Source organism: Falco rusticolus, chromosome 10 (assembly GCF_015220075.1).
Source record: "Falco rusticolus isolate bFalRus1 chromosome 10, bFalRus1.pri, whole genome shotgun sequence".
In the NCBI taxonomy this organism is placed as follows: Eukaryota; Metazoa; Chordata; class Aves; order Falconiformes; family Falconidae; genus Falco; species Falco rusticolus.
The window spans coordinates 24,046,719-24,072,414 of record NC_051196.1 but is presented as its reverse complement, the minus strand read 5'-3'; the positions used below and the strand labels follow the sequence as shown (position 1 = coordinate 24,072,414).

The 25,696-nt window shown below is 51.4% G+C and overlaps 1 protein-coding gene across 2 annotated transcripts; it reads left to right on the top strand.

Moving 5' to 3' along the window:
• The first annotated feature begins 2,383 nt into the window (after positions 1 to 2,383).
• Positions 2,384 to 23,755, top strand: SLC17A9 (solute carrier family 17 member 9). 2 transcript variants are annotated; one of them, XM_037403034.1, is made up of 14 exons: positions 2,433 to 2,541; positions 4,630 to 6,067; positions 10,989 to 11,186; positions 12,729 to 12,868; positions 13,524 to 13,623; positions 14,418 to 14,548; positions 15,356 to 15,452; positions 16,474 to 16,570; positions 18,687 to 18,774; positions 19,106 to 19,140; positions 19,703 to 19,818; positions 20,282 to 20,337; positions 20,945 to 20,974; positions 21,080 to 23,755. In XM_037403034.1, the coding sequence occupies exons 3-14, from the start codon at positions 11,014 to 11,016 to the stop codon at positions 21,241 to 21,243; spliced, it is 1,227 nt and encodes a 408-aa protein (XP_037258931.1). In that variant the 5' UTR covers positions 2,433 to 2,541; positions 4,630 to 6,067; positions 10,989 to 11,013; the 3' UTR covers positions 21,244 to 23,755. The 2 variants fall into 2 exon arrangements, with proteins under 2 accessions (XP_037258930.1, XP_037258931.1); XM_037403033.1 differs by lacking the exon at positions 4,630 to 6,067 and having other exon boundaries at positions 2,384 to 2,541.
• Positions 23,756 to 25,696: the final 1,941 nt, after the last annotated feature.

Genomic DNA, 25,696 nt, shown 5'->3' with positions numbered 1-25,696 from the left:
TCTTTTGACAGGTTAAACTGAACAAAGGAAAAACTAGAGGAGATTGTGTTCTTGCATAAGATTACTTTCTTTAGTCAGCACCTGTCTTCTGAGCTGATTCCATTTGCCATTTAATCAGCTCGGTGGGAGGTTTGCTTCCAGAAAATTATGCAGCAGTAAAGGAATGATGTGGTTTTACTTTTTAAACTTAGTTATGTACATGTGATGGCTGTTACACTCAAACACCTTTTTTTATTTTTTTTTTGACTGCAGCTATTTTTGACAGTGAAACTAGCTTCTTAAGTGAGAAGCAAATTAGTCATAGAAGCTATTAATTGAAGAGGTGATATTGAGCAGTGCAAGGAGAGGAACCGAAGAGTGCAACAAATAAAGAAAACTTTGTGCGATGTGCTCGATTTCCAAATTGAATCAGAATTTTAGTAAGTTGGTAGCCACTGTTGGAGGTGCTTGTATGCCACAGCAGCGAAGCTCATACCCAGGTTTGAGTTAGTAAGTTTTGTGTATCTGTGATTCGTGTACCATGCCCAAGACCTCCTCAGTTCTTTTCTGAGCTTACTACATCCATTTCACCTCTGTAGTTACATCAGCACTCATCTCCCCTCCTGCCTCGAATTAACATAACTCCAAACATACGCTCTTTAAAAACCCCAAACGTATTGGACGATGGTTTTGATTTTTGGCTGCACTTCACCATGACTTGGCTCCCTCTTCTGGAAACGGGCACAGTAGCAGAGTGAGTAAAAATACTTCATAGTTTCCCGTTTCCTGCCCAAATAAAGGGAGGAAAGCCTACAACTGGGTGAAGACAAACTCTGTGGTTACTACACGTGGTTCCCCTCAGGTTCTGCTTGCAGCAAAATTTGTTGCGTTTGTTTCCCTCTGTCTGCAGCGGGTCTATGGGACTGTGTGACTGCGCCACAGCCCTTCTGGGTAGATCTCTCCTCTGAGGAAAGAATGCTGCAGTAAAGGACAAAGTACAGTTTTATGGTTTTAGCTTTTGTCAGCGCTGGTGACCTTCTGGAGTTTTCTCCATGGTGTGTGAGGAACCTTTTTGCTATCTCACTCTCTCAGGTTCAGTTTGGTAATGCTGCTACCCCTCTTAAGTAGCTAACTGCTCTTCAGGGACCTGCAAAATATTTGTTAGAAGAATGAGGGAGTGAACTTGTTAGTCTGCTAAAGGCTTCATTTTTAACCAGCGTTCGCAGGCTGCTGGCTGCAGGAGCAGCAGCTGGAGACGCCGGTCCCACACGTGCACCTGGTGCCTTTTGGTGCCGCCCAGAAGCTCTGGTACCTTCTCCCAGGGCCATGGACGACCTTGGTCAGGCTCTGCCGGAGCTCCTCCAGCTCGTGCTGACCTGAAGCTTTGCCATGGCTGCATCGGAGTTGCCATTGGCCACAGAATTACCCGAACAGTGTCTTCACAAGGCTCCTCCGCCTGCTCATCCTATCCCTGAAGTGAGTCACAAGTCCTCTTGTTCTGGACTGAGATAACCATCACTAATTACCTGTTTCCATAAAGGAGCCTGATTATCTCTTTCAGATGCTTACAGCAAGGCAACAGCTCTAGCCAACAGTTAAACCAAGCTGTAACAATACTTATTCCGATTTATTTTTTCCTTTAATTCTTTGGATGGGAATATCATATTCTGTTCTAATCCTTAAAGGGGGCTATAAGAAAGATGTGGACAGATGTCTTAGCAGGGCCTGTAGCGACAGGACAAGGGGGAACAGCTTTAGACTAAAAGGGTAGGTTTGGATTAGATATAAGGAAGAAATTCTTCCCTGTGAGGGCGGTGAGGCACTGGCACAGGCTGCCCAGAGCAGCTGGGGGTGCCCTGTCCCTGGCAGGGTTCAGGGCCGGGCTGGACGGGGCTGGGGGCAACCTGGGCTGGTGGGAGGGGTCCCTGCCCGGGGCAGAGGCATTGGAACTAGATGGTCTTTAAGGTGCCTTCCAACCCAAACCTCACTATGATTAAAAAGCAGAGACACTTTGCCACCTGCACACCTACAGAAGCTGGAAATTCACCTAGAGCACAAGAAGTGTTGCACTTCCCGGGTGCCAGAGGGAGAGGAGGGACCCTGGTGGGGGTCAGTCCCACTGGATTTTGCCGGGGAGCTGGAAGTACTCACGGGGAAAAAGAAAAAAAAAAGGGAAAAGGGAAAAAACCCCACACGCGTGTGGGAGATGGATGGAAGGAAGGCTCCCGCGGCGGCCGGGCACCTTCCCCCCCCGCGCCCTCCGGGGCCGCCGGTTCGAGGCTGCCCCAGGTCGGCTCCCGGCCCCGGTGCGCCGCGGGCGGCGGGACTTCCCGGAACGGCGCGGCGGGCGGCGGCGGGCGGCGCTGACACGTGGCCGCGGCGCGGCGGGGGGAGGGAGCCGGCGGCCGCCGCGATGTGAGCCGGCGGAGGCGGAAGGGCTGCCCGCATGGCCGCGGGGGGCGGCGGCAGGAATGTGCCGCTGTGCAGCGCCCAGCACGGCCCCCGCGCCGCGCCGCTCGACGGCATGAGGAGGGATGGCGGCGGGGACCCGTACTGGTCCAGGTAAGGCTGGACCCGCTCCCGGGAAAGCTGCTCCCGTGAAAGCTGCTCCCCTACTCGCAGCGCTCGCTCGGGACCCCCCCAGCCGGGCATCCCCCGGCCGGTCCCCTCCGGCCCCGGTCCCCGCCGCAGCTCGGGCAGGGTCAGCCGGCGGCCCCCTCTGATGCTGCTCCTGGAAAAGATGCGGCGTGGGGCTGGAGGGGGCCGGGCTGTCCCAACCGCTACCCGGAGCCGCCGGGCAGCGGCCGCCGCTCCCGGCGCTCCGCTCCGCCGGTGCGGGGGGCCGGGGGACGCGGTGGCAGCGCCCGGGGCCGTCCCCGCCGCCTCACTGCGACGGGGCGGGGGGAGGTTGCGGGGTTACCGTGGAACACGGCGGGGAAAAGTCCCCCGAGCTTCTTGCTGGCCTGAGGTCAGTTATTTAAACGTGGTACCGCCGCTACGGGGTTCTTATCGAAATGTGCCAGCAGGGATGTTTGTACTGCTCACTGTAATTCATTAGGATAAAGTCTGGAATAGTAGCTGGGCAGCGGCTGAACAGCACAAACTGTTCCTGAAGTAATTAAAATACTGTTAAGCACAAACTGACGGCTTTTAGCAGCCGGGGTGTAAGCAGAGGCGGGGTGCGCAGTGCGTGGAGCAGAGGGTCCGAGCCAGGGTCCGCGCTGGGACACCAGGGACAGTGCTGCCCCTCGGCCACCGAGAGTCACCCGGCACCTCCAGCTCGGGGTCTGCCACTTCTCCCACCTGAGCTGGGGTGACTCGCTGGTTGCAAACTGGAAGTGATGGTCAGAGGCTTTTCCAACCTGGGAGCCCCTGGACTCCACTGTGTTGCCCCCACGCTGTTGGAATCTGGTTCGGTGTAACCAGCCTGCCCCGGGGGTCCCGCTCCCCTTTGCCTTCAGGCCGGTGTGACCTGCCGTGAGCTCGCCCGGGCTCAGGAGGGTGGAGGTGACATCGGTGCCAACGCACAGGAGTGTGCGGCCGAAGGGAGGAATTGCCCCTTCCTGCAGCAGTTAGCCACTGGATGAGCTGGGATTTATCACCAGTCGCTTGCTGCAGTGGCGGCCGGCCGAGAGCCGGCCTCAGTCTGCCATCCCGAGAGGACTTTTCCCGCAGTCAGAGACACGGAGCTCTAATCGAACCCACCCTCAGCTCAGGAGTAAGGGGGTAGGTCTCAAAAGCAGACCGCTGGCACTAGGGTCGCTTAAAACTTGAAGATTCTTTCCCTCAAAAGCACTTGGGAAAATCCCTTCTCTCTGTCTCCCCTTTTCTAGCTTTTCCCTGAGTCTTTGTGAAATGGGAGCGCTGGGAGAGAAAGAACCCCATGCCAGATTTTCACAAAGCAAAGTTTCCATTTAGGTCTTTTTCCCCTAGAAAAAAAGATTTAATACATTTGGCCAGAGTGAACACTCCAGTTTCCAAAATCTCTTCGAAAAATGCAAACCATCGATAACACTTTCCAAAACAAAAGCGACTGCTGATGAGGACAGTCTGTTGATGAAGACAGACGTATTCTGAAGCAATTCTGACCGTCTTCAGTGCTGCTAGTAATTGAAAGAATCCAGTAAATGCGAAAGAGCAGCAGGATAACCATAACTGCCATCAGATCATTGTCTATATTGCTGTAATTCACAGAGCTGAGATCGTGTCCCGGTTGTTTGGTGCAGATGCACATGCGTGGTCCCAGCCCTTGTCTGGGGAGGCTTCATGGTCCAAAGCAAACTGGACTGGCGGTGGCTGGGAGCCACCAGGGGGGAGCAACTGGCCAGATCATGCAATCAAGTTGGTCGGGTTAGATACAATACCTGGTTGGGTGGTTGAAAGCCAATTTGGCAGACAGTTTTCGAACAGTATATGCAACTAAATAGCTCTCACCATTTCCAAGTAATGAGCTATTGCCACGGAGGCAACGGTTTGGAAGTGGGGGAAGTGGCATGGGCTCTCCAATGGTGCTGCAACAACTGACAGGCCAGGCAGCCTTCCAAGACCTGTCTGCGCCATCGGTGCAAGGAGAGATAAACAGTTATCTTGGCAGGTTTATTTTTCCGTCTTTGTTCATATTGCTTCTTCTTTTGTCCTCCCTTTTCTCAGCTGGCTTTCCCTTCCTCTTCCACTGTTCTTGCCCTACGTTTTATCCTGCCTCTCCGGCTGCCTTTCCTGAATTTTTCTGCAGGTCTCCAATGGCTCCATTATTACACATCTCCTCTTCCTCTTCCAAGAGCAACACTTGGGTATTTCTGTTTGGGGCTTCCGTTTATGTGGTGTGCCTGGACATTTAGATAGCACTTTTTAATGGAGATCTTAACTTGCCAGAGCAGGACCACTTGGGCAATAGATGTCTTTAAGCATCTCTGGTTTAACCGGGGGAAGACCCAGCGAGAAGAGAAACCAGTTGCTGAAGGCTGCTCACAAAGCCACCGGCAGATCCAGCAGAAGGCATGGGGCTCACGTTTTGGACGATGCCTCCAGGAGAGAAATACAACATGGAAAATTCAGTGTGTCCTGGGAAGCGAATGACTCCTGAAACCACTGCATCTCCCTGCCTCTGGCTACACCTGAAGTCAAGGGATCATTACAGCAGTTTCTTTAAGCCCTAGAGATAAAAGGAGCTGTACCACCAGCCACCAGCTGGTCTCGGTCACCTGGCCGTGCTCTTTGCCTGGAGCCAGTGGTCACGTTGTTTTTCTGCGTTCCATGCCCTGATCTTCTGTCAACACCACGTTACAGCTTTTGTTCCCTTTTTAAAATTTTTTTTTGGCAGTTGGGTTTTTTATTGTACAAGTTCCACACCCTGGTTTTAATTGTGACCTTGCTGAGAACTTTTCTCATGTAGAAAATACAAACAAGACAGACGTTTCACTCCTGGCTGATCCACGTATGCCCTTAGATCAGCGTGCAAAGCACGTGTGCACTTCATTATTGTGTTTTCCCACCGCCTCCACCTGGACTTAATAACTATTTCCAGCTCATATGAGCTGCTGAAATCTAATTTCATCTTTGCTTTTGCTGAAAGCAAGAAATGAAGAGAGGGAATAAACCCAGAGCCGTGTTTGCTGAACACCACTCTGTTGCCATCTGCGGCTCTGCGGAGGGAGCTTGTGCACCGGAGGCGGGCAGGAAACCAGCAGCTTTCCCAGCAAAAAAAGCCCTGTGTCCTCTGTGCAGCCCTTGTTGGCTGTTAGCTGGTGGGTTGAAAAAAACAAACCACCACCCTTCTCTAAACCCCAAAGCTACTTTCGACAGCGACAAATCATTAGCTTGGAGCCGGTCTGCAGCACGACAAAATCAACTGGAATAAGGGGGAAAAAAACAAACCTCTGTCTTGACAAGCGTGTTAGATTTTCAGGGAAAGGAGAAACTGTTGAGAAAAACATGGAGAAAGAAGTGAGAGGACTGTCAAACCAGGCTAAAAATAACTTCCTGGGTATTATCTCCTTGCACAGGAGTGTCTGCACGACTGCTGTGGTTACGCCATGTTAGTTGTGCTGTGGTTGTGTTGGAGAGTACTGTGAATTAAAGCCATAGGCAGGTAAGCTGGGCAAGAGGTTTGCAAAGGGGGATGCTGCCGTGAGGCTGGGAATGGTGGGGAGGAGGGAAGGGTCCCCAGGCTGTGGTGCGGCCGGCAGCCAGGCACAGGGGTGACCACAGGCACCAGCTGTCCATGCTGGGGACGTTCCCCTGGGAGATGGCCCCATGCTTGGGCTCTTGGGTGCCCTTGGGTTGGAGCTGGTGGCCCTCCAGCATGGCTGGGAGCTTGGTACCACCACGGGGGCTTGTCCCCATCCTGCTCTGGGGTTCTGCAGGAGCGGGCGAGTGTATGCTGCTGGTGGCTGGGATGAGCGAGAGGGCTGGAGGTGCTGGAGGTGGCTCCAGCTGATGCACCCGCTGTGCATCTCACACAGAGCTGGTTTTAGTCTCCTTTTAGAGGAGGGAACTGAGGTGGAGATGCCCTGGGAGTGGGTGGTATGCCCCACTGCCACTACCTGTGCCCACCTTGGCCAGGGCGCAGCTCCAGAGCCCATCAGGAGCTGCAGCTCCCAGTTCTCCCACTTCCAGTTCCAGTTGTGGGAAGCACCCACAACCCCTGCAGATGGCTTCTGGCCAAGAGCTGTTGCTGGAACAGACCGTTTGTAGCCTTGCAGCTCAGCACAGCTCTGTTACTGCCTGATGGTCCAGCCTGGTGCCTTGAAGGGGGTGCTGAGCTGTGACCTGACAGCCTGAACTCCAGCAAGTCCATTTTAACAGTGACCTGCAGTGTCTGCAAACAGACAGACCTGCAGGCTGGGAAGAAGGAGGGAGGCAAGTCAAGAGAAATAAAGTTGGATAAATATTTGCTCTGTGGCATCTACCGGAGAAATTCCTCCAGCAGGAAAACACACTGCAAATAAAGATACCCTGTGCTGATGGCTTGCCTGCCACCGCGGGGCAGCCGGGCTTGGTTTTGCCCCTTTGGGGCTCTCAGACATCCTTGAAAATGAATCTTAACCACTGTGCCCTGGGCAGGGGACCCATTTGGCTGGTGGGAGCCTGGTCCCAGGGGAATGACTGGATGCTTGGAAGCAAAACTGTGACCACCCAGTGCCCGGGGCCCCATTTGGAAGAGGAAAACCAAGGGACATCAGGCAGGGCTGCTCAAATCTAGGGCTGCTGCCATACAAAAAGCCGCCCAGGAAGAGTCATTAGGGCTTGAGCTAATTATAGTCTGTCTGGGTGGTGGTTGGAGGGTTGCAAAATAGGAAGTGTTTTGTAGCTGCATGGCTGCTTTGCTCAGTAAAGGGGGTCTTGGTGATGTGCAGAAGGGGATGCACCTGCGGTGCCCGTTTCTTGTAAGCAGGGAGGCATGGCGGGTCGGAGAGCGGGTGGGTGGCGAGGAGCTGCCACCAGCATGCGCCACCCAATTAAGTCAATTAGGTGGCTCGAGACAAGCCTCCGGTGATACACCTGCTGATGGTTTGGAGGTGGCTGCCCCCTCTCTGCCCCACGGAGCCAGGGCTCAGCTGGGATCAACATGGCGCTGTGGGGAGATGCTCAGCCTGTCCCCGTGGTGGGTGAGACGGGCACGGTGGCACTGATGACACCAGCGGCTGTGACTTCCTCAGGTTTAGATGTGCTTTACTCTGACTCACTTTGGTTATCTCCAGCAGAGATTATCTGTACCTCCCTCATCAGGGAAGCTATTAGATTTAATTTGTTTATGATGGTAAAGCTCTGCTTCTCGGATGGCTGGTGTTACCTACAAAAAATACTGTTTGATTTCTCATTAGTCCTTCGTTTTTGAAGGAGAGCTGTAGTTCTTCCCCTTTGTGCTGGTCGAGGTTTCTCCTGTAACCTTGGCTGTTGTTGTTTTGCACTGAGCAGAACATTGACTCATCCGCAGCCGCCGTGATAACTGTAATTAGGAGCAAATGCATTTACAAAGCTTTTTCCTCTGATGCAAGCACATCATTGTCCTTGCAGAGAAATAATTCTTGCCATGCTTTTAGGTGGGTGTGGGCAGCTAGTGATTACATTTGACGCTTATATTATTTGAGTGGATTTTCCTTGCTGGATATACTACCTACAGAGCAAGTGGTAGTCTGAAGCCACCTTCACACTCCCACTTGTTTAGAGCGTAAGTCCCTACCGATGCATTTAGATATATAGGAAAAGAATATAAATGTATAGAATGGAGTAGTAATCAAAAAGAGCATTGAGACTGTGTCATATACCCAGAGACTTATTTAGTGCTTTTGAAAAAGAATAAGAAAAAAATATTCAGAGGAGTTTTGTCAAAACATCAGCTGGGGAGGGGGCTTGTTGGGAGCACGTCTGTGTTTGGCAAACCCTTCCCTGCTGTGTCTGAGCTGGGCTTTGGACAGTGCCTTGCTTTTGCAGAGCCACGTGGCGCTGTGCACCCCGCTCCCCGCAGGTCAGGCTTGGTTTCTGGATAGCCCCGCACTGCTGGCACGGCAGCCTCCCCCTGCCACCCCCAAATCTCCTTGTGTACCCCCAGCACAGAGGCTGGGGGCACTCTGCTTGCCTCATCGGGGTGAGAAAAAGGGCTGGGAGCCCACAGCATCCCCTGCTGCCCCTCCGCCCTGCAGCCAGAGCGGCTCTGCAGCCTGCTCATTGCTTTTTGGGGTTCAGTCCGTACCACCAAACTGCGCTCCCCCCCGCACCTTCCTTGGGCACCGGCATTGCTGCATGTGGGTTTTGCTTTTCCTAGTTGCAAACACCCACAGGAGGGAACAAACTTTGGCAATATTATAAAGATAAACAGAATAAAGCCCAGTTCATTGAGCTGCACTGGTCTTTTTCTCTCTGTCTTCCACCTTGCACAGCCATGCAGGATTTAGGGCCAAGGAAGAATTGTCAATCTAATAATATCCCGTGAAAATGCTGCTAAACTCATCAGAATAACTGCTGGGAGAGAAGGCAGAGCTCAGCCCCGCTCCAGAGAGTGAGAAAGTTCGTAAAGGTCTCCCTTTGCTTCAGGGTGAAAAGCACAATTCAGAAAACTGTCTTCGTGGCTAAATAATGGGAAAACCCTATGCATGACACAGGCTGCTGCATTTTACTTGGTCACCTCTATTGTTGCAGGTCCAGTAGCTCAAATTAATCAGTGCCATGCTGCTGTAGGTAATAGGAGAGATTATGGCCCTGGGCTGGCAACAGCCCATTGCTGTGGGTGCAGAAGCACTGGTTAGGCAGGCGTGGGTCGGTCGCTTATAGCTGCAAGCGTCTGATCTTGGGTTGTCTTGAGGCATCCCTCTGATGCAGGTTCTCCGTGACGTTTTCCATCGACAGTTATCCGCCACCTGCTCTCTGCCTCTGATGAGGGATTTATACCCAAAACCTCCTGCCTGTGTCATCCTGCTGGGTTGGTCTGACCCCAACATGCAGCATTCAGAAGCCTTTGGTTTCGCTGCGCTTTGCCGTGGCAAACTGAAGGCAGTGGAGCTGCTGCTCCCGGAGCTGGATGGGGCAAGAGATTAGAAAACAGATCACAAATTTGCAGCAAATGAAAATCTGATTGCTGCACATCTTCCTCTCGGTGTAAGAGCAGGAGGGTGTCTGAAAGTGTTTATCAGCCAGTTCAAAAGGCTGAGGCAGGTCAACCCTTGGTTACTTACTCCTCCAGCAAAAATACATGAGGTTTGCTAGTTCCTGTGTTATTTCGTATGTTTGTACATGTGCTCAGTGATGGTGGTTCCAAGCTTCAAAGCACCAGCTGAAACGCTGCCAGCTCCTCCTGCCAGAGGTTGGCACTGAGCTGCTTATCTGCCTCATCAGGAAACAACAATAAATTCCCCTCCGATGTGTACAACTGCTCGGCGTGTTCCGTTTCCCATTGTGCCTTTGCCTCCCTCCATGACAGGCCATTTGACACGTTTACAGACGGGTTTGTGCTGTGTGGGATTAACCTACATTTATCACATTCCAGCACGGAGAAATAAATGCTGGGTTTGGTATCAAAAGTGACCCCGGTTGTTTCCCGTGTGGAAGGTGGGTGTGTGATGGTGGGATGCACAGAGGTGGGAACACAGAGGTGCTCTGGCCTCTGGGTGTAAAAATAACCAAATAGAAATCACACAAATACTGGGTGTTCTTACTAAGCTTTTAACTCCATAATTCACAGATAAAGGGGGACCCAGACTGATGTTAGTGGGGGTTCACCTACACCTGGGGCTGCAGCCTGCAGCAGCGGGGGGTCTGTGCTCCAGAAGCCCTGCTGGCTGGGAGCAGGGGCAGATTGCCTTCCCACTGATTGCCAGCCTGTGTCTTCTGCAGGAGTGCTTTGCCTGGGGGCTGAGTACTCATGCATGGAAAAAATACATTCTGTTAACATGTTATTACTGATATTATCTTAAAGTTCTTATCAGACCAGGCTGGGTTACTTTTCCCATCTCTCTGGGCTATTCAGCCCTATCATGTCTTGTCTCTCACTAAAGAATTCCTCCTCTCCCTCCCATTTAGGAAGGGTAACCCACCCACCACTGTGCGGAATGGATAGGAATGCCAAATAACAAATGTTTGCTACCAAGACGGTGTGTCTCATGCAAATGCTTCCAGCTTCATGCATTGACCTTTCCTTTGTTATCCTTAACTTTTAAAGAACAGTTTCTAAAGCTTTTGTTTGGGGAAAAAAGCAAACATACCACGCTTCCCCCCACCTTTCCCTCCATCCGCAGTCAGTGATGCCCAAGCAGCCCATCCCACCCTGCAGCCCATGGACAGATGTTATTTTGTTGCTGGGCTCAGTTAGTGCTCGGGATGAAAGTTAGCATCCTCCATAGAAGTCACCAGATGTGATACGCTCTGTGTCAGAACCATGGGCCACAGGGGGATTGCGCTGACCTTTATTTTATCGAGATACACCCAGCTTGCAAGCAAACTAGTCTCACCGTGCATGGATCTCCCATGCAGACCATTCCATCTGCCCTTCCCCATCTTCCTGTCCATCCTTGCAGGCCCGAGTCCCGTGTCTGGACAGTGATGTTGCTGCTGGGGACATGCCTGCTGTACTGCACCCGCGTCACCGTGCCCATCTGCGCCGTCGCCCTGAGCACCTACTTCGACTGGGACAAGAAGCAATCCGGCGTAGTGCTCAGCAGCTTCTTCTGGGGCTACTGCTTGACACAGATTATCGGAGGACATATCAGTGACCAGTACTGGAAATTATTTTCATGTTTTCCTCTGCTCAGGCTTTTTGAATGACACTTCGCTTGGTTTTGACCTCTCAGGTCCAGCCTTGACCGTGGCTGTGCCAGGTTTCACCCTGGGACAGAATGGGTGGAAGGGTGGAGCGTGGTGGTGGGGAGAAGCTCCATGGGGCACTGCAGGCTGCTCCGAAAGCAGCTGAGGTCTCTCCATCAGCCTCACTAAGGTCTGTAGCTGATTCAGATAGGATGTGCCTAGTTGTGACTGTCCGATTAGATTCCTGGCTCTTGAAATTGCTGCTGTGCTTATAGGGCAGCACGCTCTGAAGGATTTTGCAGAGGCAGAATCCCCAGCATCATCATTACAGCCTCGGCAGTTCCTGCAGACTGGCTGCCAGGAGAGATCTGCAGTCATGTGAACCGACACTTAGACCGACACAGGGTTTTTTCACCTGGAAACAGCAAAGAGCACTTTTATACCTGCATAATCTTTCCGATGGAGGTTGTTTTTAGGGTGGGTTCAGTAACTGGAATAATAAAAGCAAACCCACAAGCTTACATATTAAGCTGGTGAAAGAAATAGTGGGTGTAAAACAGACCTTATTTTAGAGAAGTGATAATTGCTGATGCTCTTTGCATAGTTCATAGCTGCTGCTCACCAGGAGCGTCATTTGTCCATTAACAGTTTAATCCCAGCAGTGCTGGACAGCCATTTGGGAGGGTTTATAACTGCCACAAGAAGAAATTATTTCCTTTTTGCAAAGAATACAGCTTTTTTCAATCCGATCTGCACAGTCTATCTCTGTTTTCCATTCAGCACCTCCCGTTTTTCCACCCTATATTCTCATGCAATCTTTTCACAAGCAAGCCCCCATCAGGGTTTCCTTCATGTCTGGGAAAACTAAGTGTCTCCATTTTATCATATCAATTAAAAAGCAACTTCCCCAGCTAGCAGTAAGAAAAGATCTGAGTAATTACCTGCTCGAATTCCTTTCCCCAGCCACCCTATTCTTAGTGAGGAGGGCTTTCCTATGAAATCCTTGGTGAGGAACACATGCCTGGAAGGAGTACATTATCCGTGCAGTGCACTGTGCTGTTTCATTATGTTCCTTAATAGTTTCCAAGCAAATGTCTGCAAAAACCCAAATGTTAACAGGCAGAGCTGGTGCAAAAAAGCAGATGGAAGGGTAAACACCAGCACTGGTTAAGAAAAGCAGAACAGTGACGGCAGCTTGGGCTTCCCCGCTGTCGGAGATCTGAGCGCATCGGTGTGGTGGTGTCCTGGGGGATGGGGTGGGATAGGTGCTGGTGGCCAGTGTCCCGGTGAGAGTGATGCCTGTGGGATGCTGCTCCAGGGCAGCAGCAGGTGGGAAGGGAGGAGGTCAGAGTACAGCCCAGGGAGCTAGAGGCGTTTGTGAGAGAGGAACAAGTGTGACTGAAGGGTTGCTCTTAAAAACGGGCTAAACTGGGAAGACCACTTGAGTCTTGACTGGCGGGCTTTGCCCTTTCACCCTCCCCTTGTTTTTTGATAACATGTTTTCTGTCTTCCAGAATAGGTGGTGAGAAGGTCCTCCTCCTCTCGGCATCAGCCTGGGGGTTCCTCACGGTCCTCACTCCGCTGCTCACCCATGTCACTTCTGCACACCTCGTTTTTATGACCTGCTCCAGGTTCCTCATGGGGCTGCTGCAAGGTGAGACCCCTGTCCTGAGCACGTCTCTGTGCCTGCCCACCCAGGGCCTTCCCAGCACAGGGGCTCCTGTGCACTAAACTCGGCTGCAGCTCACGGGCTGCGCAGTGCGTGAACCCATCTCCTGCATGTTCGAGCACCCCGCTGCCTCAAAACTGCCCCTGCAGCCAGAGCTTCTGCGGGGAAAAAGAGTGACACATCTAGAGAAAGTCGCTGACAAATCGTTCCCCTGTAGGAATCTCTACCAGACAAGGGCTGCTGGCTTCTGAAATCATCACTGTTGCTGTTTGATTTTCCACATTTTAAAACTCCCTCAAAGCACTTGGGGAAAATTGGTCCTTGCCAAAACTTTTGGATAATCTGGGGTGATTTTCCTTCCCTCTTGCTGAGCTGGGGAACCACTGGGATAAGTGCATTGGCACTGATGGACTTAGAGTAGCAGCAGTGGCGATGGAACAGGATTACGGAGAAGGCACAAACACACCTTTCATGGTGATGGATTCACTCATTTTATTTTATAACCCTGTTTTGAATTCACCAAAGGTATTGTTGCTTTGTCTCGGTGTTTAGCTCCTGTTGGATCTTTTAAATTAGCTTTTGCTTCACTCCTGAGGGTGCAGGAGCCTGACTGCTCCCTGTCTGCTCCCGTTGCTTACAGGGGTGTATTTCCCATCCCTGGCCAGCCTGCTGTCCCAGAAGGTCCGGGAGAGCGAGCGAGCCTTCACCTACAGCACGGTGGGGACCGGCTCACAGTTTGGGTAAGTTTAAAAAGAGCAGCAAGCGGCAGTCTCTGGACATCACACGTGATGAAATGCCATTAAACAGTTGGAGGCAAAACTCGCAGCCCAAAGTACACATGGATCCCTGGGTCCTTGAGGATCCTGGCTGCAGCTGAAGAAGCCTCAGGCAGTTGCTGTCATGCATGTCAAGGTTTTGCGTAGTTTTGTTTTCTTTCTTTTCAAGCCAGACTTTGAAGAGTGTTTGCAACATTTAATTGCTGTGGGAAACAGCCTGATTCAGTAGGAAGAGCAAGGGTCAGCCTGAGCCCGGTCATCTCTCCTCTCTGATAGATGGGGATAATATAACTTCCCCATCTCCGCTATTCTGGATGAGAATTTCCTTTCTCAATGCAAGGGTGGCTTAAAAGCCAAAGAGAAGTATTACTGTCTTTAATCACTTAGTTTTCCAGTGTACTCATTTCTTTTGCTGATTTATACATTCTCTGAGTTACTTTCTGCACACCAGCAACCCCATTTTCTTTCCCGGCTGAACATGTTTCGGTGCAGGGCAGGTGAGCGTGGGGTCCCTTCGCTGGTCCCTCTGTCCAGCTGAAGATCTGGCACGAGATGCCCTGCAGGGAACAGGGCAGGTTGCAGAGTTGGGGGGTGAGTGGGCAGGTGGGCAGTGCCTGCACACACAGCGACTGGTGGCTCTTTGAGGTGCATTTAGTGACAGGCAGCATCCACCGCAGGAGCATCTCATCTCCCACTGATGCCTGCAGCCCGACCGCTCTTAGCCAGACCTATAAATCCGAGCATGGTTTCCCCCCCAGGACGCTGGTGATCGGCGGTGTAGGATCTCTCCTCCTGGACTGGTACGGCTGGGAGAGTGTTTTCTACTTCTCTGGTTTTCTCACTCTGCTCTGGGTTTACTGCACCTGCAAGTACCTCCTGAGCGAGAAAGGTAAGTCCAGCTGCCTTCATCCCTCGGGCTGCCAGCGCTCCAGGGCTGCAGGGCACGAGTGGTGCCTCTCCGTTACCATCTGCAGATCCCCCGGATTTTCAGGAGCATGCCCCATTTTACAGGAACACCTTTTGTTCGGATGTCTTCTATAATACACGCTGTCTCCCTGCCAAGATGCTGTACAGGGTTTTGAGCTCTTGCATTGCTGATTTCCGATTTCAAGTCCCAAGCTGCATTGCATTGCTGACAAGAGCCTGATCTGGCTCCTCAGTATTCTTAAGCACCAGTGAAAACACCAAACAGAGCATGATCTTCAAAGTGGATTAAGCTAAAGCAGGACAAGATACTTATTCCAAACTAAGAGCATCTACACAGAGAGCTTTTAAAAACCAGTTAATCCAGAATATCTCTTCCCAAATAACTGTCTGGGAGTAATTCCCCACATGGGCAAACCATTACACCTGACTGCAGCATTATGAGTGTGAGCGTGGTATGTTGGAGCTCGGCTCGTCATGAGCCTGGTACCTGGTACTGCACAACGTGCAAACCCGGTCCCTGCCCAAGGGATTTTTGTGTAATTATAATGGGAGATGCAACATACGGGCAAAGGTGGATGGATGGAGAAGTCAGTGGGTACAGTGGAAATATTTTGGCCAATGTAATAAGGTGTTTTCCTGAGCATTCAGTGGTGGTATAGCCAAAACACAAGGGTTAGAAGGAGATTAGAGGTAGCTGTATAGCGGTCCCCCAGGACTGTACAGCAAGTTACGGATCCAAGCTTTCCTTTGTCTGTTTTCTTCCCTGCAGACCTCATCATCCCTGTAGACTATTTAATGAAAGGCCTCTCGATATCCAAGCAGACCAAGGTTCCCTGGAAGCAGCTGTTTAAGAAGGCACCTATATGGTAGGCAGCGGCAGTGGCCCCGAGCACCGGCAGGGCTGGGGAGCACCCTCCATCCAGGGGCTTTTTCTCCTCTCTGTGCTTATTTCTTCTGCTTGTGTGTATCTTGTCCATTTATTTATGTGTTTGGGAAATGTGATCAGGTTTTCTAATCCCTTCTGTGTACAATATGTATATATAAAAAAATACAATAATATACATATATACACATAATATATGTATTATATATATACACACACAATAATAATATATATTTTTTATATATATATATATGTAAGAACTAAAAAGATAAGCTTGACAAAAGGTGGTTTATGTTTTGTCTGGAGGAATGTCAGGCTTAAATGTTACTGGCGAGTCTCTTGCCCTCACAGGCTATTCCCTGGGTGAGTCGTGCGCTCCTCCGGCATGATATTCTCCACTGGTCTTGTTAGAAATGCTGCTTCTAATGAGCTCCTAAGAAGTGCTGCTCAGGGGCACTGGCTGGCACAGGCTGTGTTCTCATTGCTGGCAAAACAGCTTTTTAATAGCTGGGTTTTCTTTGGGATGCTGCATGAGGTACTGAAGCTCATCCAAGCATGTTCCCAAGTGCCGCTTTAAGACGGGGAGGAGGGCAGTGGGGCTGCAGGGCAGCAAGCCCGTTCCTGCCTTGAATAACCACGGAGCATCTGCTGATAACAAATCCCTAGAAAACCCTAATCAAGACCTCCTGGAGCAGGACAGCCCTTGCAGCGCTGGATGGGACTGGTGGGAATTGCACTTGCACAACTGTGGCTGCAGTTAACCTCGCCTGAACCATTGGGCACCTGCTCAGGCGCTGTGCAATGAGGGCAGCCAACGAGTGATGCTGCAAGTGGCGAGCCAAAAGGAGTAGTTACCCGTGAAAAAAATCTCAGGAAGTAGTTCTAGCGCTGTGAGAGATTTCTTTAGAGACCAGGAACTGAAATATTGGGTTGCTGGAGTGCCCGTGTCCCACCCAGTGTGACATGTCATTCCTGATTGTTTCCTCTCTGCTGTGTATTTTCAGGGCTGTCATCGTCGCTCAGCTTTCTACGGCCAGCACGTTTTTCACCCTCCTCTCCTGGCTGCCAACTTTTTTTAAGGAAACTTTCCCCGAGTCAAAGGTAAGTTGGCTCTGAGACACAGGCATTGCCGGTCACCATGCTGGGTACCTGCCAAGGGGTCGGTTAGGGAGGAAGGTGATGGCAGGGGGATTTGGGGAGAGCAGGTTGGGGGGCAGGGGGAGCTGGGAGGTTTCCTTGTGGCGTTAGGAGCTGTTACCCCCCTGCGCATACATCTGGAGATGTGAGCATCCTCTCTCCAGGTGTCTAGTTGCTTGTTTAGGGATGCTGAAGTGAGGCAGAGCTAAGGCACCTCCCAGGCAGGGAAGAGAGGGTCGCCTTTGGTTTTTACCTCTTGTTTTCTGAAGAAAGGGTGGGTTTTGAGTGGCACAGAGCTCATGACATTACGCTGTTGTAAACAACCGCCATTCACTCCTGGGTTTTCATGGAGTTTTTAGCTGTACTGACATTATATAGCTCAGACCTGCCTGTGAAAATTATAATTGCCATTAATAACGTGCAATTCAAGAATACTATAAAAGCTTCCCTCTCCTCAGCACAAATATGTTCCCATTTTTCAGAAACCTAGGCAATAATACTCTTCTGGGCTGAGATTTGGTATTTTGATCTTGTTCTCAGAAACTCAGACAATCTTTTCCACAATGGCTGTTAGGTTTTTGTAATTTCCAGAGCTGCTAACAAATGTTTTTTCACATTACATGTATAAGATGCTTTATGGCATACTTGATATTTATATTAAAATCATGTATTAAACCGGCAAACATATTGTTGTGACAAGATCTGTGCACCTCGAGTAATGTGCTTGTGCAGCAGTAATTTACCATCTGTTAAGCATTTTATCACGGTGCCCTTATGTAAGATGCTCTATGTAGCGTTCCTGCATCTGATAATCGCTTCATACGTTTTAATAAAATGAGGCTTGAGGATGCTTGATTTTAAAGGATGGATGATAGTTCTTAGTGTGGGAAACCTATGTCACCTACTGGTCAGAGTTCCTTTTTGAAGTTGAGCTGCCTTCACCACTGCCCGAGCAGCTGCCTGCAGCCCGCCTGGACGGGGTGGTGGAGGTCTTTGGGGATGGGGGTGATGGAGGGCTTTAGAGATGGGGGTGATGGAGGGGTTTGGCTCATGCTGCTCAGGGTGGTGGGCTGTGGGGATGAGACAGGGGCAGTTCATGTGTTGGGATTGACATGCTGAGCAACCCCAGCTGGTGTTAACAGACACCAGAGACACTACCCCACAAACCCTATGGGGTACCATTTCCAAAGGTGGCCAAGACCCAGCATTTCAAGGCACTGAAAGATGCAGATGGACCCTAGTATGATTTCCAGGAGCAGCTGAAACAGGATTATTGAAACCCAAGATTATCCAGCCCTCCCACGCATCCTGAAGCCAGGCGAGGGAGGGATGCCTCCGTGGAGTGATGGGCTCTGGGCGAAGGGGGGAGGTGCGGGGGACGATGGATGGATGAGTAGGTTCAACCAGCTGAGATGAAGCCCAGCTCAACCCACACTGATTTCAGCTCCTTGTGGGATCTGGGCAACAAAATGCCTCTGAGCAGCTGTAATCCAGATGACCGGTAATCATCTGTGATTACAACTGTAGCGTAGCTCGCTTATTGGAAATAGGCCAAAGTATGCTGCTACCCGTAATGTTACCTAATCCTGGCATTAGAAAATCCTGCTATGTTCCCTCCGCTTCACAGTAACGCTGCTAATGAGGCTGAAGCTGATGTTGGAAATTTTGCCGGCAGCTTTATTGATGACCCACAGGGCAGAGTAAAATCTACAGCTCACTTTCCAGGGCTCTGTGGCTCTCTGCCACATCACCTTGCTGGACAGTAAACTTTGCCATGTTTAATCCCTCTTTCCAGAGCAGAGAGAGCTTTCTGCCTCTCCCCTGGATGCAGGGTCACCAGGGCATAAGCAAAGACAGCAATCCTACGAATGCTACAGCCCTGTGATGCACCTGCCACCCTACTGACTGGAGTGGTGCAGGGTGTAGCTGAGAGCTTGCATTGCAAAGTGGGTGGAGATCCTGCAAAATAGTCCTGATCATTTTTTTTTCTTTCTACAGATATGACAGACTATCAGATAAAATACTTGCAAACAAACTGAGTTCTGACAGCAAACCTCTCTTGATTTTTGCTCCCTTTCAGGGCTGGGTGTTTAATGTAGTCCCCTGGCTGGTTGCAATTCCAACAAGCTTGTTCAGTGGATTTCTGTCCGATCATTTAATCAACCAGGGTAAGAGCTCTCTTGGCTTTTCCTCAGCTCTTATTTTATGTGATGTGGAAAGAGGACCTGGGTGGGAGGAGGTGGGCTTGTTGGTAGGGAGAAGACCCAGCAAATAGACAATGTGAGGTTCTGATAGGAAAGCAGAACAAATACTCCAGGGTCCAAATCCATCCGTGTGTTTGGGGCTGCCTTTGATCTCAGTCACAATATCCACCTGCAGATGAAACCTGGCCATCTGAAATCCAGCCATCTGAAATCCACTTACCCTGTGGTCTCCTGGCTGGAGAACAAGGAGACCTTGTGAGCAATGCTTAACTCCAGCTCTCCCTTTCTCTTCCAGGGTACAAAACCATCACCATTCGTAAGTTCATGCAGGTGAGAGAGCTGAAGCCGCAGGAGAGGCACCCAGTTACCTGCTGAGCTCTGCTTACACGGCAGATGAGACCTCTCGGGGAGCTGGGCTGGTGGTTACAGGTGGAGAGGACAGGTTTTCTAGCTTTGCAGATCGATCGGTGGTCAGTGTGTATGGGAAATGAAATCCCGGGGAAAACCCCATCTGAGGAACAGAGCGTGGACCAATGGTAACATGGAGCACAGAGGTCTGTGAGTGCTCTGAAGAGGTTTTCTGGTTGGCAAGGGCCAGCCATGCGCTGTCACTCCAAGAGACCCCTTAGATACTGAGGAATTAGCCGTGCAAGGTTGACCAGAAATAGAAATGCTGGGTGAGAGCACAGCGTATCCTCTCTGCTCCGCAGCATCACACCCCTCCAGACAGACCTCTGACACAGAAGGGCAGGACACCAGGGAAAAAGGCTCGAGAAGCACCTGGTGCACCTGAGCTCTTGCCATTGTCAGAGGGAACAGTCTGTCCGTGAAAGGAGTTGCTTTCTCCCTTACAGAAAATGTGCTATGCTATTTAATTTTCCCTTTCTTCCAGGTCATTGGCTCCGGCGTCTCGAGCATTTTTGCTTTGTGCCTGGGCCAGACCTCCAGCTTCTGCAAAGCGATAGTGTTCGCCTCCGCCTCTGTGGGGCTTCAGACCTTTAACCACAGGTAACGGGAATGGCAGCGGCACCAGCTGTGCCCTCAGCCCTCAGCCCACGCTTGGCGCTCGGGGGTCTCGGGGGCGGCTGCCTCCGTCTTGACTGTGCGAGAAAGAACTGGCACTCGTCTGAGCATCGTGTGGTGGTCCCTGTGGGGCCGGTGGAGTTTGGTGCCCACTGGGTTGGAAATGATCCAGCAAACCTCTAGCAGGGGGAGGGGCTTGCTCCGGCAGGTAGCAGGGAGCTGGAAGTTGGATTTTGGTCCCTCTGAACGCTTTGAGTTGAATCTGTTTTCCTCCTGGTACTCTCCTGTGCTGCTTCACTCTCAGTCTCTTCCCTCCTTCCTCCTGCCAGTGCCATTTCTGGTCTAGGACCCCTTCCTTCTGTTGGACAAACTAAACGCTGTGTAAATGATGTGAAAGCAGTCACGCTCCATTGAAACAGCCCTTTTGCCCTCTCTTGTTTCCCACTAGCGGCATTTCAGTAAACGTGCAGGACCTGGCCCCCTCGTGTGCTGGCTTACTGTTCGGTAAGGGTCCTGGGAGGGTTGAGTTGTGCTGGTGTGTTGGGGGGGATGCAGTTGTCGGTGAGGTCTGAGCAGGAGCAGCTCCGTGGCATGCCTGCTCTGTCTGTGTGGCGATCCCTGTGGGCAGCGCCTGTGCCAGCGTGCCTGCCGGGCGGTGGGATGCTTCCCTGTGCCGGGCGGTGGGATGCTTCCCTGTGCCAGGCGGTGAGATGCTTCCCTGTGCCGGGCGGTGAGATGCTTCCCTGTGCCGGGCGGTGGGATGCTTCCCTGTGCCGGGCGGTGGGATGCTTCCCTGTGCCGGGCGGTGAGATGCTTCCCTGTGCCGGGCGGTGGGATGCTTCCCTGTGCCGGGCGGTGGGATGCTTCCCTGTGCCGGGCGGTGAGATGCTTCCCTGTGCCGGGCGGTGAGATGCTTCCCTGTGCTGGGCGGTGGGATGCTTCCCTGTGCCGGGCGGTGAGATGCTTCCCTGTGCTGGGTGGTGGGATGCTTCCCTGTGCCGGGTGGTGGAATGGGGCTGTGTCACTTCTCCCTGCCATCAGCAAGGCGTTTGGCTCGGATGAAGCTGCTTGCACCTTTTTTTTTGGAATATGCAATTTCTTTTCTTTACAGGTGTTGGGAATACAGGTGGAGCCCTCCTAGGTAAGGTGCCTTCCTGCAGCTCATCCTTCCCTGGAGAGCCCTCTCCTCGCAGGCGGGCAGGATCCGACCCCAGAGCCTTTGCATTTCTCTTCTCTCCTGTCCCAGGTGTCATTTGCGTGTACTTGGCTGGCTACCTGATTGAAACAACTGGCTCCTGGATTGCTGTTTTCAACCTGGTGGCTGCTGTTAACAGCATTGGCCTCTGTGCGTTCCTTGTGTTCGGAGAGGCCCAGAGGGTGGACACAGACTCTGCATACATGGATCTCTAGAGATGACTCCAGCAAGCAGCTGAAGGACAGGCGAGCGTCACATCTATGTGTCATTGTTGCACAAGTGCCAAAGAACATTTCTTTTTTTTTTTTTTTAGGTGTTTAACAGGAAAAAAATATACTGAGACCAAGTCTATAATGGGTCTGGATGAAACCCATGGGAGAAAAGAAATAGAGAGTTCATTTTTTGCTCAGGGCATAGCTGATGGCCTGCCAGAGCCATCCAGCTCGACATCTCCACTGAGGATACGGCCCGTGTGCCCCAGTCCATGTCTAGTGGACAGACCCATGTGGCCAAAGCAGCGTACCCGGCTTGTCTCTGCAGGCTGCCGCGGTTTGTGTGCTCTGCCCTGGAGCGGTTCCTTGCTGTGCCAGCGGCAGGTCCCTCCATGCTCTGCTGTCCTGGACCACAGGGAGGGTCCTGGCTCTCGAGCTGCCCCGCCACACGTGTCCTCTGAACTACACAAAAGGAATAATCCAAACGAACGTACCTCTGACCTTAACCCTCCCGTGCGTGCCTTCATTTTGCAGTCTGCTTGGCCGGTACATGCCAGGCGTACAAGTTGTGAGATGGATTCGGGGCAGGTCCTCTGGCTGGGCGCCCGCTGTGAACCCAGGGCCGCGAGGTTGTGTCAGTCCTGCCTGCACCGTGCTTGAGCTGAGCCCCGAACCCTGCGGCCATCCCGGCGGGAGGGCAGCGCTCCAGGGCTCCCTCCTCTCCTGGGGCGTCTGCTCCAGCCCTGAGTGGGATGGGGGTCACCTCCAGTGAGGGCAGAGGGACGCCGCAGGCACCCGTGGCCAGGCTTTGCTGGGCTGACCTTGCGGTGTAGGTGCAGCTGAGGAATCCCCCGGGAGCTGTTTTGCCATATGCTGTGAATGTATAGAAAGAAGCGGTCATATTCTGTGCTGTGGACATGACTCCCAGATGCTTTCTGCTCGGTGAGACGTGTCCTCCACGTGCTGTCAGAGCGGCGCAGGAGATGTTCCAAAGAGGCTGCAAGGGGCAGGTCTTGTTCCTACGTTAAGTATAAAGCAAATTTGTACATTGAGGATCCATAGTCCTGGGTGTGGATCCCTGCAGTTCCCTGTGTCAGAGGGAAATACTCAGCTGTACACGCCTCTGAGCCTGATTGTCTTAAGTTATTTATAAATATTTTTAAATTTAAGTACCAAATTCTATATTTTATGGACCTGAGACCTGATTCTGCATGCTTATTTTGGGTGGTACTCCCACCAAAACCCACAATATTTCTAGAAGGGAAGGATTTACCAGCCTCCAGTTTCTGGTTTTGTAGGATCTATTTTAAATGTGACATTTCATATTGAAGCAAGTCATTGCTTTTCCTCCCACCCCTTGCTTGCAGCCTGGCAGGATCTCTTTGATTCCTCTAGCCCTTACCAGAAAACTTCAGATGAGCCTTGGGAGCAGATTTCCCAAGGGACCTCGCTGTGCAGCGAAGCTATAGGTTCGGATTCATCGTCCTTGAAAAAAATAATTGTCCCCTGCTCCTCCTTTTGTTTTGGCTAAATTTCTTCTTGGAAGATATGCTGGAGCCGCGTTAAGTTTCTGAATAGCTGGGTTTGTAGTGAAAATACTGACAGGCTTTTAATTGCAGAGACACTAATGTGTGCCACTAAGCTTAAGCTGAGTTACTCCTCAGTATTAAAGAGAGAAGGATGCAACTGCCTGATGTCTTTGGGAAAGAATATAGCATCAGTGTGGCCCGACTGGGGGCCAGAGAGATAAAGTATTTTTTTCTCTTGTGCTTTTTTCTCTAAAAGGCTGGTTGCTGCCATAGGTGCCTGTGTCTGGGGTGCTGCAGAACCAGGACACACAGATGCTGCTGGGAAGCCTCCTAAAATGAGTGGGTGAAATGGGGAGGGCAGGCTGAGCAAATGCAGCCCAGGCTTGCCAAAGGGGCCCGAGGCTGTGCAGGCATCTCTGCCAGCCCTGTCCCTTGCCCAGTCTGAGCAGGTTATTTGAACGGCCTTTTCTATAGTGACATAGGTTAAAAAAGGTGGTGGGGGGGTTGTTTTTGAGTTTGGGATTTTTTTACATCTTCCCTGGCCGTTCAGTGTTGCAGGTCAGGAGCACCAGGGGTGGATGCTGGTCTTCTTTGCTGGTTGCACGGTTTCTTGTGGAAGAGTTGATGAGTGTAGATCACTCATGTTCTAACCAGGCAGCTTGGCCACCCCTTGGCTCTGCAGGCTGGGAACTTGGGAACTAAGAGCTTCAAAGGAAAGTTGGCATTGCTGGCTGTGCCTTCGTTGTAAGCCCAGCTAACACTTTGCTGGGCTGTCCAGATTCTCTCTCTCTGTAAACTAGCTAATAAATTAAATATTTGAAGTACATTTGAGGCTTAGGTTACATTAGGTTTGCACCTCTTTGGGAAAGTACTGAAACCATTTTACGCAGCTGCACTATGACTTCTTTAAGCGACCTTGCCAAAGCTTCTGGCTGAGTTTTTGTTATGGAAGGACCTAAAAAAATAAAGGCAGCAAATCATTTGCACACTGTCTGATTTTCCTTTGCATGCAGAGATGCTGTTTTGTGTGATCAGTAAGGGACAGACAGAGCTCAAGTATATTTAATGTGATTAACCCCCTGGGGCTGGTGCGAGAGGACGGGGAGGCTGTGCTGGGAGAGTATCGGGGCTGCCAGGTTTTCATGGCATCCCTGTGTGTACTTGTGCATCGGACCTTGGAGGACATCTAGCAACATCTTCTCACTTACTTTGCAAAAATGACTGAAAAGTTGTCTTGAGCAGAGCTGCGGTCAGTACAGCACCAGGAGGCATGGTGCAATACCAAAGTACTAATAGAGATGAAGCAAGTCTTCGGTGGGGTGGGATACAGCCCTGCAGACAGGTCACCTTCCATCTGGAGACGGTGCTGAAAAAAATTAAATACGTGGCCAACTTTTCTGCATCCTCCCTGATCGGTTCGAACTGATGCCAACAGAGGGAGCTGTTAGATTTGGGATGTGGCAGCTCCTGGCTGGCTGAGAGCTGCTGAGCCTGGCACAGCTGGCACGGCGGGCACAGCTGGCACTGAAGGTTTGGCTGGCACAGCTGGGCACAGCTGGCACGGATAGCATGGTTGGTATGGGTGGCATGGGTGCTTTGGCTGGCACGGCAGGCACAGCTGGCACAGATAGTGTGGCTGGTATGGCTGGCACGGATGGTTTGGCTGGAACAGCTGGGCACAGCTGGGATAGATAGCATGGCTGGTATGAGTGGCGTGGATGCCTTGGTTGGTATGGCAGGCACAGCTGTCATGGATAGCGCGGCTGGTATGGGTGGTGTGGATGGTTTGGCTGGCACAGCTGGCACAGCAGGCATAGCTGGCATGGATAGTGTGGCTGGTATGGCTGGCACGGATGGTTTGGCTGGAACAGCTGGGCACAGCTGGCATGGTTAGCATGGCTGGTATGGGTGGCATGGATGTCTTGGCTGGCAGAGCTGACACAGCAGGCACAGCTGGCGCGCATAGCGTGGCTGGTGTGAGTAGTGTGGATGGTTTGGCTGGCACAGCTGGCATGGTGGGCACAGCTGGCACAGCTGGGCAGCAAGCAGAGCCTGGCTGCGCCAAGGAGCAGCCCTGGCTGGTGGCTCTCGCTGCTGGAGCCTGCCCTGGGGGCTCCCAGGACTTGCTGTCCCAGCATTCGCTTTCCCTCTTCATTTGGCAATTGTACAATTTAGTGTGGGGCTGGGAGGAGCAAAAGTTTGGGATTACATTTGAAAAGGAGAAATAGCCACTAAAGGAATTTTAAAACCTCATCTGTCATGCAATCAAGAAAATATCTTCAAGGACTGCAGAGCCCACTAATCTTCTCAATGTGCTCTGAAAAAAACAACATGAAACTCAGTGGTATGAAAACGATGCTGAAGATAATTTAGCAGAATGCAAGTTACCCTCAACTTTTCCTGTCCTTTTGTGCCTCATAAAGGTATAGACAGCCCCTGACATACACACACGAGTTGTTTTGACCTGAAAAGCTCTTAAGAAGCCACAGATCCACTTAAACCCTGCCCTGTTCTCCTTCATGGTATCCTGCCACTGTGTAAAGCCTGAGAGAACAGAAGAGCCCTGCCACGTTCCTTAGGCTGTCTGAGTCCCTGGGCTACCCTGTTTGCCCCACTGGATCCCAGCTTGCCAGCCTGCCCGCAGCAAGCAGGGTCAGGAATGGTGCGAAAGGGACTGAGAATCTGGGACTGGGCTTAAAGGCTGATTAATGACAGGTACATCGTGTTGTTGCTGTGGTTTGGAATTGATGGGTCGGTTTGTATTTTTTGGGGGCATATTCGATAGCTGGCTCTAGAGCGTCGGAAGGATACTGCTTTGTTACAGTTTGTATAACACTAAATCAATAAATGCATTCAAGCAGATGGGAAGCAAAACAGGGGAGAAAAATAGCATTATTTGGAGGAGAAAAGTGATAGCAGAGAGCACT